Source organism: Loxodonta africana, chromosome 19, assembly GCF_030014295.1.
Source record: "Loxodonta africana isolate mLoxAfr1 chromosome 19, mLoxAfr1.hap2, whole genome shotgun sequence".
In the NCBI taxonomy this organism is placed as follows: Eukaryota; Metazoa; Chordata; class Mammalia; order Proboscidea; family Elephantidae; genus Loxodonta; species Loxodonta africana.
Window position 1 is genome coordinate 13,910,386 of NC_087360.1, and position 11,240 is coordinate 13,921,625.

The window sequence follows — 11,240 nt, forward strand, 5'->3', positions numbered from 1 at the left end:
TATGAAAAAAACCCCTACTACCCATTAAAGCCAAACTCCTCGGCCTCATGTCAAGCTCCGTCACCACCAGGCCCAAATATGCATTTTTCAATCAATTTGTCATCTTTAACTCTTCCCCAATTAACATTTCAAACTTTCGTACTCTATATTCCTGCACGTGCCATGTATCCAAATTCTACCCATCCTGTAAGGCTCAGCTCAAGTGTCAACTCCTCCTCAAAGTTTTGCCTCCTTCCATACAACTCCAATAATTACCCTCTTAGGACACATTACTCTCTACCTTGTAACAAGGTGTTATGTACATATGCCATCTTCCCCATTACAGTGTCAGCTTCTGAAAAGCAGAGTACGTTTCAGATTCACTTCTGAATTCTTCACAGACCCTAACAGTGCTGCCTCAATAAACATCTGTTGAAAAAATAAAGTCACAATTCTAAATATAAAAGATCACTAAAAAGTGGTAACACTTTACAGTTTTATAAAGCTCACAAAATGCTTTCGGCATGCTCTCATACATTGTTTTTTCATTATTTTACACACTACTATAAATTTAAACGTGTGGGCAACTGGGCTGAATCAGTACTGTGCCCAGGACACCCCAGGAAAGGGTTTTTGCCCCGAGTGTCTTCTAACACATTGTCCCAACAATATCGGGAATCAAACAGATATCTGGACTAATCACTGATATTGCTATATCTAAGTTATTTAGCCTTTTTTTCCCCATAAAATAGTGTGTGCTTATTGGGGATGGGTCGGCAACGCTTTTAATTGAGAGCTCTGGCTACCTGAATTCTAGTTAATGAAGCCTGACTGTAGCAATGAGAATAATTGTCCCAGCCACACATTTTACTCAAATCAAGAACCCGTCTTTGTTAACATTCTTGGTAAAACCAAGAAGCAGTTCGACAAATTTTTTCATAACAGGAGTCCCTGTCAACAAATGCCATTTCCTCCCTAAACAGACTCATGAGTAGTTTGTCCATGATAAGCCAATCATTTACACAAGCAATTTAAAAAAAAAACTGCAAGAATTTGAAAGCAGGACAGTGAAGGAACAAGCACCTTTCTCCAGTAATTCTTCAGGTACTACACTTTTGTGTAAGACGTGATTAACGGTATACACCAACATTACCTCTCTACACGCGTCAGAGTAGACAACTCACTTGGCAGGCAAAGGCAGCACATCTGTATTTCCAGAAACATACGAACCAGCTTTCTTAGACAGCAGCAACCCCCGAAAATTAAGAACTTAGCTGAAGAGATGAGACAACCACAGAAGAAAGGAGGCAAGTGTCTTTTCCATTATTAATATCTACAGACTACTGTTTAAATAAGCTAAAAATACTATTTCCAGAAATGTAAGAGTATCTAAATTTTTCTCTTTTAAATATATTTCACTGTGAATAACATGCCCTCTTATAAATAGCAAACACTAAAATAGCTTACATTTAAACATGTTCAAGATTACCTGTGAAAAAATAATTTTAATGAAGAGACCTCATCTTGAAGAGGTTCACATTTCTCTTATTCAAGCAGCCATTCCATAAATATTTACCTATTTCCTGCCTGTGTCCTGAACGTAAGCCTTTTATAATATTACAGTCTAGCAAAAAAGAGTCGTACCTCCCCCAAGGCTAGCGTAGCCATAAAGAGAAGCAATTTTTTAAAAGGAAGGTCTTTTGCGTACGACATTATATTAAACAGGAGGAACCACTTAGTAATAATAGACATAGGTTTGTAAACACACTAACCTTCCCTTTACTATTTTATACACACACACTTTTTCAACACAAAGACTCTTCTCCTTTATCCCATTTTTATCTTATTTTTAATTTTTTTTTTTAAATCAAGTCAGTTCTGCTGCCTGATTAACTACAAACTGCAGGGTATTATCTCACCACAATACCCTGGCAACCAGCTCATATTCAGTTACACTATCAGAGCACCAAAAAAGAAGAAAAAAAAAAACTAATTGTATGATCATGTGGATATTGTCGAAGCCCTTTAGTTCAGCCCTAGATGGGCCTCAAGAGGATAATGCTTATTCTGTTGAACTCACTGCCAAATCACAACATGAAAGAGCCACGATGAAAACAAGGCCCAATTACACAAAGAGTGCATTTTATCAGTGTCGGGTTTATGAGGAATAGGTATGTGGCCCAGTACTTGTGGAAAATGGTTCAAAAATATTTACATAGACAGAGCTTTAAAGAAAATTATGGAACACTTACTAGCCGTAATGATAGTCAACGAGAACCTCTTCAGGTAGCATCAGGCCAGCAGCTCCATCGTGAAATACTTAAAGCAACAGAGTCCAGTTTCAGGGTTCTGTAGGGCTTAACATTTCTGTAGAATTCCAAACTTAGCACAGATTTCTAAACTGCTTTGATTTTTTACAAAAAGAAAAATATATTTATGTGTTATTTCTGCCATTAAAGTGTTTTTTAAAAGAACAAAAAAATCTTAGCTTCTAGTGATATTCATGGCTGAGTATATTAAGTTCCAATTTCCATGTGCTCAAGCATCACCAAACAAAACCAAATGGAAACCATTTGTGAATACTTTTTCAAACAATTACTCACCAAATTAAGCACAGAGATCTATAAATTGGTTAGTCTACCATACTTTAGGCAGGTCCAGAGATCATATAACCTAGCTAAAAGGTAGCCTCAGCAACCACCTCCTGCTTCACCCAATACTTATCTCCCATTCTTTACTATACATTTCTGATTTTTCAAGATCTGGGTCTATGATAATAGATCCATAAAAAAGAAAAGAGATCTCTAATGATAGCAAAGTAGCAAATATGTAATTCTGGCTTTTCAATTATCTCAATAAGATACTTTATAAAAGCAAAAATGTGGTGTATTCGTGTCAAGTTTTCATACTATTTTATTTTTACTTCCCCTACCATCAGTGGGTTTGGTTTTTGGTTTTACCATCAATTTGGCATATGCTTAGTTCAGAGGATCCAGACTAAATGTATGAGCTAAGACTACTGGAATCAACATTTGCCAAGTGTCACATAAAACATTTAACACCAAAAAAAATCAGTCCTCTGTCCAGAATTATGGACTGATATTCTTTAAATATAGAAAACAGTTAATTTGATATAAATATAGCACTGTGATAGTTATGTGGGCTTTATTTAAATCGGTCTGGTAAAGTCAATCGAATCATTTTATATGGCACAATCACGAAGTTTCATGGTATGTATAGTTTTGAAGCACATAATGGTTTCAATTTCAAAAGGTACAAAATACGGGTTTTGGTTCCTCTATTACTAGTGACGAACAAAAAAGAAAAAAAAAAACCCCGTTGCCATTGAGTCGATACCGACTCATAGTGACCCTAGAGGACAGGGTAGAACTGCCTCACGGAGTTTCCAAGGAGTGCCTGGTGGATTTGAACTGCCGGTCTTTTGGTTAGCTGCTGTAGCACTTAACCACTACACCACCAGGGTGTCCTTACTGGTGACAGGACTGGGGACAGAACTGGGTAAATAATGGACTCTTTCTAACCTTAAGTGTCCCTTTGAGTATGTTATATTTGACAGTATAAAAGGAGAGAGGACACTCACCAGGATTCATTCCCCATGTCTTCCTTCCTAAGAAGACCCCATTTTTATTTTAGGGACTTTTTATTCCATCTCCTGTATAAAACGTTCTAAACAATAAGACCAACCTGACGCCATTCTAATACGCCAGCAAAGAATCTGCTTGTAAACCAGAACATATTCTCTTACACGACTAATTTTATGCCTCTAACCTGTTCAATTTAATGTCAAATATACAGTCTCTTTCTTGAATTACTTAGGCCCCTAAATTCTCCTAATGCTTAAACTTTTTCTACCACTTTCCACATTCAGGTTCTTACACCAACCTCCCTGAACAAGAGATAAAACAATGAAACTGTTCTACTAAATAATCTTTAGCGACACCACCTTAATGTACAAAACCTCTTCTAAATCTTAGTTTTCTATTAAAGAACAAGCTTTTGATATAAACTATCCACAAAGGGCGGGGGGATAAGATATGACTATTCCTGAATTCCTAGATTAAATATTTATGTATCAGTCATGATGCATTCATCAAAAAATTAATTATACATCAAAAGAAAGACTCTAATATGCCAAGTAACAGTTCATCTCGTTTTAGGTAAATTTTCAACCCTATCTGTTTCATTGGCGACTCTAACAACTTACTAATAGTGATTTTTACTCAGATGTACTTTCCACAAATAGGTGACTTTATATCAATTCAAAAAGATTGGACTGTAGAGCCTACACTTACCAATACACAAACCTCCCCCCAACATACACAAAAATCAACTGATTTTCCCTAAAGCAACATTGCTTAGATTATAATTTTTAGCAATTGTTTAATTTTCATATCATTAGAATACAGCCCTTTGCATGCTATTTCACTACAATCTCAGTGTAAATATCTCATTTTTCATAGAAAAAACTAATTATGTGGTTCAGTAAGTTGCCTGTGGTAACACATTGATTTTATTTACATTCAAAAGTTAGACTTCGGCATGTTCTCTCAATTTCAAGCACACTGAGTTTAACAGCTCCATCTAATTTGTTGTTTTTTTCTATTCTTTATATGAAAGAATTCTGAAGTCATTATGATCTTACCTTGATTTTACAACATGAATTTATTGTTTATCAAATTCTTAATAAGTATTTTATTTTCTCTCTTAAGGATGTGATTATCTATTATATCTAATATTTCAATATGTATGCACTAGAATCATTTGGATAATTATCACACAATGAAAGGAATTACTATTTTATAGCTTGGGGTAATTCTTTCAAAAACAAAACAGGAAAATAGTACTATGGTAGACTTACTAAAAGAATCAGAAAATTTATATCAAGACTTGAAGAATTTAGATCCCAGTGAAATCCAGGTATGTTTACTTTATAAATGATTTAGAATTGGCTACCGTTTACCACTGAATGGGTGTAATCCCTAAGAGTGCTTGTTTCTCATGAAACACATATTACTGTCTACAAAATGCCAGGAAATATAAAAGGCAAAGTAAAATTTACTTTTCAGCTGCATTTGTTAGCAACCTCAAGAATTATTAATGCCATCTAATAAATCTCCATTACACTATAACATAAATATTGACACAGTAAAATATTACAAATCTAGAATACTGCAGGATGATATAAGTCAGCTGTTTTAAAAATCACTATCATTCTACACTTGGAGAATAAAGAAATCCACATAATGAAGGAAAAAAAACTTTCCCAACTTAGGTTAATTTCAATGAATCACAAATTTGCCACCAGTAATGAAAAAACATAAAAAATAAAAAAATTTGAAAACAGGATCAAAGAAAGTCAGGGATCAGATTTTCCCTTTGGAAAAAAAATTTCAAAACCAATGACATTTTACCTTGAGATAATTTCACTCCAGTCAATTTTTTATGTAAAAGGAATGTCACTTTCTCAAAAGGTCATTTTTTTTTTAATTAAGAATAAAGGCATTTACGATGTTCATTAAAACAATTTTATTTCACTTAATCAAAGATAATCAGATATCACCAAATATCAACTGAGAGTTCACAGACTGTAAGATACAAAGTAATGTATTCCTAAATACATAATTTATTCTCTATAATTTTAGAAAATTCAATGGCAACACCTCTCTTTAGTATGCTAAAAAATAGGAGGCTATTATTTTTCAGAATTTAACTCTGCTATCTTAATTTTCTTTTGCTAGATCTTCAATACGTTTTTCTTCCCTCCTACCCCTCAACTTGCCCTATGACTTACTTAAAACTGTAGCCTTCATTTGACTTTTTAACTGCTTTTATAGAACCAGATGGTTCAGAGGTTCAAATAGTCTCAAAATGAGATTCTTCCTCAAACCATGAGTGAAAACTGTTGAGGAAAAGGATATTCAGTCTCAAAGTCTCTGCCCAAACTTACTTCATAATTAGAAAAGAGGAAACATACCTTTACACTGGACAAAATCTAGAAGACACTACTTTATCCAAGTGACCATTACCAACATCATGTCATTAGTATCATCAATATTGGGACAAACTGACATGATGCCATGGGAAGTACACCACCTCACCTACTCAATATGCTTGTCAAAAATCATTAATTTGAATCTAGTCATAAGGAAACAACCAGACAAAATCAGAAAATTGGGCACTTTTCAGGACAACTAAACTGTTGCCTTCAAATACCAGTGTCACTGAAGGACAACTTGGGAATGTTCTAAATTAAAAGAGACTAAAGAGACATGACATCCAAACGCAATTCTGACTCATGGTGACCCCATGTATGCAGGTTAGAACTGCCCCACAGGGTTTTCAAGGCTGTGACCTTTGGGAAGCAGATTACCAGGCTCCTCTTCTGAGGTGCCTCTGGGGGGGTTCAAACAGCCAACCTTTCAGCTAATAGTCAAGCACGTAACCATCTGCACCAGTCAGGGACTTCTTGGCACATTAGGAAAAGTCAATTCAGTGTACTTATACTAATCTCTAAAATTCAAGAAGAAAACATGGAAAAATATTTAGTCAAGCCAAAAGAGCAACGCTATAATAAAATAAAATTGGCTAAGATTAAACATTAATAGTTTTTACACTAAAAGTTCAGTACAAAAAGTTCAGTACATAATCACTGGTAATTCTAAATTTAAGTAAATCTGTACCCTAAACTAAACAGAAGGTTCAAATTCATACCCCAATTTAGAATAAAACAATGTATTACAATATTATGGTTTTCCTGATCATATTCATCTTGTATATTACTGCTAGGTTAGTATTTCTAATGATATCTCTTTCCTGGTTCCAAATTCCTCATCCTTTCTTAGCTGTACTCTGCAGTATGGCCCACCATCCCAGCCTGTCAGTCTGCCCTGACTATTTCGCTCATACCCTATGCACCAGACAGATTTACTCTTCCTACAATTCAGTCGGTGCCTCCAAGCCTTTGTTCATGATACTTCCTCTGACTGGTACAAGTTTCATCCCAACCTAGGTAACTCCTACCTCAATCCACCTCAAACTTCACCTCCTTTGGATTTCCCCCCACCATCTCCCTTTCCTTTATTCCTTCCCCAAGCCTTAATCTGATGCTTCTGAGACGTCATAACTTCAACGGTTTATAGCGCTTACTCCATCATATCCTAATTATGGATTCACTTAGCTACTTCCCAGTGAGACTGTGAGCTCCTTAAAAAAGGACTCACGTTACATACCAGGACTGATTACAGTTGCTATCAAATGTCAGAGGTTGAATAACTGGATCAGAAACCAAGAAGACAATCATCTACCCCTGGCACTAGGCTCCCAGCATTCCTCTTATAAGTTTATTGGAAAACATTCAGTCTATTACACTTACATTCTTACAGTGTTCTCTGCACTATACATATCTGTGTGCTTGTCTTAGGCCTTTTTAAGACTATAAATTAATTGCATCAAACCCCTAAAACTGGACCCATAGATTAGACTCATAGATAATATACAGGCACTAACATGGACACAATAATGAATGGGCACACCCACACATTGGACATACACACACATTCACTATTCAGCCAGTGCCCTGCTTTAACAGCACTACAGGAAGAAGGCAATAAACTCACAACTCTATCTAACATGGGTCCTACAGAATTAACTCTTTAAGTACTAGAGCCTCTTTATAATGCAAGGTAGTGTTTGTTACACAATCTTGTTCATAGCATAAGTCTAGACAAATTTCATAAACATGGGTATCTTGACTGCTCTAATATTTCATTTTTCCCAGTTATTCCACCCAAACATTAAACTCAAACTCAAAGATAAGATTACTTCAACCTAAAAGTGTACTTAAAAAATTAACATGTGAAAGACATTAGCAAGCACTCAGTGCTATACTGAACAGAACCAGCTGCTTTAAAAATGCCAATACGTTTCAGTTTTGATGTATGAGTTAACTGTAGTCATCGTAGTACCAGCAGCAATAGTTACAGTCCTAGATTAACTGCTCTGTGTGCTGTTCTAAGTATTTTTTATCTGCATAACCCAATTTACAGTGAGGAACCTGAGGTGGCTGAGCAGGGATTCAAACCCAAGCAATCCAGGGCCCATGCTCTGAACAACTGCAAAATAAACAGTAACTCCCCAGACAAGGGCACAATAGAGTTTAACGAAGTGACAGGGACAGACCATAAATGTGTCTTCCTCTTCTCTCAGGCTCTCCTAGCAATTTTAAGCATTTAAACATAAAGTATGACATTATAAAACTAACTCGTATATCCAGTAGAACTATTCTTTTTTTTTTTTTTTTTAAATGGGGATACTTTACACATTTAAATGCAGGATGGTTGCTTTGGTATTATATTTTATCGTGGGGTTTCTTAGTACTATGTTATTTTGTGTACACTGTAAAAACAAAGGGAAATGCCAAATAACCTAATTAAAAAGCATTTTAAGGAATGGCAAAATCTCCCAATAAAAGGGGACTGTTACAACTAATGGTATGGTCACGCTTAGTGTTACAGCCTGCTAACAGGGTTCTGCTAAAGTTTATTTTACCCAAAAATTAGTCTTACACATATTAGAGAATGAAGTCGATTCCAAAATACTCTTAATTTGTATGACCATGAATTAAAATATTCCTTTTGTATCCTTCACTTTTTCATGACCGCTTGACCTGTCATATTCCCCCTCACTTGAAACATTATTATCTTTTTGTCACTCCTTTTTCTAATTAAGTTTCAAATATTTCCTAATATTCAGATGAACCATGTAAAACTGTCTTTTCAACCACTTTTACCTAAAATATGGCAACTTCATATGACTAGACCTAATCTTTCTTAAAATGCAATATATTAAAAAGAGAAGATGTACTTGATGAAGTTACGACTATTCGATCACCGTCACACTTTCCTGGCGGCACACAAAGGAATAAGCAGTTTATACCATATTCAGCCTCAAGAGGAAAGAAGATAAAAATAAAAAGTAACCATTTTCATGGAAAAACAGTCATGACATATTGTTAAGTGAAAAAGACTAAGTTACAAAATAGTATGACACCAATTTCATTTGTACGTAAACATCAAATATTAAAACTCTGCGTTAGACTGCAGGGTTTTTACTTCTTTATCCTCTTCATGTGGTGGTTCTATATTTTCCTAATTAAGATGTAGTATTTCTGTAATTTAAAAAAAAATTTTTTTAAGTCAATCTTTGCTGAATTCTCTACCAAAAAATACTTAAGAGATTAATGAATCTGTATATGCAATCTAAAGCAACTATACAAAATTTACACAAGCTGACTCTTTTTCTCAGCTGAGAAACAAATCCCATGAGAAATAAGACCATAACTTAATAAGCTCCTTCTGAGAACACTGACCATTTGCTTTGTTGGTATAGATAAGTAACTTTATACATCAACTAAATAAGCCTAATTAACAACTGGGTTTGGTTTCCTCATCATTATAAAATGATGATTTGCACTGCTAACAAATAAAGACCAGACTGAAAAGTTAAAACATAACAGATCAACACGGAATAAAGAGATGGAAGGAGATGAGATCAGGAAAAAAAAAAAAAAAAAAACATTAAAAATAAAGGAGAAACTAAAACAAAACCGAAGAACACTGTATTTTTCTATTAGGTGTGAAAGAAAATGATCCCTTAAAAACAAAATATGTGTTTTGATACTTACATCGACAAATGCAAGTGTTAAAAGTGCTTTCTAGGAGGTATCTTACTTTTAAAAATTCTACTAAACAGAATCTGGATGTTCCAACTCTTAATTTTAAATGAGTTTTTCCAACCTACAAAAAATTGGCTTTGAGATGTACGTAAGTTCTGAGGCTTTGCTGATTAACCAGCTAAGTAAACAATCTAACCCAGAACAGGTTATTATATTTATAAACCAAATATTCTAAAAAATACCAGGAGAAAGGTTTGATTTGAACAGACAAAAGGACCATAAGGTAAACAGCTCAATTAGTCCACCGTGGTTTACTGCCCTCTGGCTGTTGTGGCAGGAGATAACACAGATATTAAAAAAAAAAAAAAAAATGGCTGCTAGGAAAAGCTAGGAAGGTGTCAAACAGAAGTTTGTAGAAAATCCTTTAGGCAAATTTAGAAGCCTCAGAATAGACCCTCAAATATGCATTATTGTTTGTTTTACTCCTTCCCTTAAAAACATCAACTAACAAAACATTACAAAGAATACCTAAAAATTTTCAACCACAAGTTAACAAAATATAGAGAAGTTTGGAGATAATAAAAGTTGGCATTGCAAGATTTAGTCAAAGAAAGTAACATCCTAACTAGAGACCAGAATCAATCTTGAGTTAGAAAAATTTCTTAGCATACTAGACAAACACACAGGTAAAGGAGCAAAAACTTTTACAAGAAATGGTAAAATTTCCACTGGTTATTATTTCAAAGTTTCCGGATATAAGATGCAAACTGAAGCTAAAAATTTGGCAACACTGGAGCCAATTTCCTGGAATCACCTAATTACATAAAAACCAGGAAAACGCAAGGAAAGAACAGGTCATATCCTTCATTTTAATCTTTCTTCAAAATTACTATCCAATGTCATCTCATAATATTGTACAATAAGGCTCACACTAAGTATCTATACCATCTTACAATTCTACCCCAAAGAATTGAGTTGGCAATGAACCACAACAGCCACAGTCCAAGAAAAAACAATTCTGTTCATTTCACTGTGTCTGGCTAATTATTCACAATTTCAGTATCATTTTAACACAGTGGCTCTCGGCCTTGTTTCCACCCCAACATGACTGGGAAAGGGCAAGGGAATTTGAAAATGGGGGTGTGAGGAAGCCAGTTGAGGGTAATGATGTTCCTTTTGAGAGGCACGCCCATGAAGCATTTGAGGTTTTTCTTTTCAACAACAGCCTTAATAACCTTTCAGGAATTTTTCATTATTAAAAAAAACACAACGCAAATAAAACAAAAAAATTTTTTTTTTTTTTTTTTAAGAAAAAACAAAAAACTTACCCTGCAGTTCATGATGTATTACACCCACTAGGTTGGGTTCATCTCCCCACCAGAATATCCATAACTCTTTGCAATCTGGTTTGACATCACGACGCCATACACACAGCAAGTTGGCTTGCAGGCAGCGGATGAAACTTAACAGGATTGGATCATCCTGGGCTGGGGCTGAAATTATGGGTCCACAGTCCCCATGCCCTCCAAAATTGTACCTACGCCATTTGATTCCTGTGAGTTCAGCC

At 35.0% G+C, this 11,240-nt stretch overlaps 1 protein-coding gene across 6 annotated transcripts in view; it reads right to left on the bottom strand.

Annotated features, from left to right (window-relative positions):
* The window catches only part of MED13L (mediator complex subunit 13L), a 273,110-nt gene that overhangs the window by 234,764 nt on the left and 27,106 nt on the right, over positions 1–11,240 (bottom strand). For 5 of the 6 annotated variants that reach the window (XR_010318584.1, XR_010318583.1, XM_064272255.1 and 2 more), the window contains exon 2: positions 11,002–11,239. Coding sequence is in view for 3 of the 6 variants with exons in the window: in XM_064272255.1 (XP_064128325.1) it covers positions 11,002–11,239 (238 nt within the window). In the remaining 3 variants the exon portion in view is untranslated. Of the gene's footprint in view, positions 1–2,231; positions 2,299–11,001; position 11,240 lie in introns of those variants that run through there. The other variant, XM_023559475.2, reaches the window with a different exon arrangement.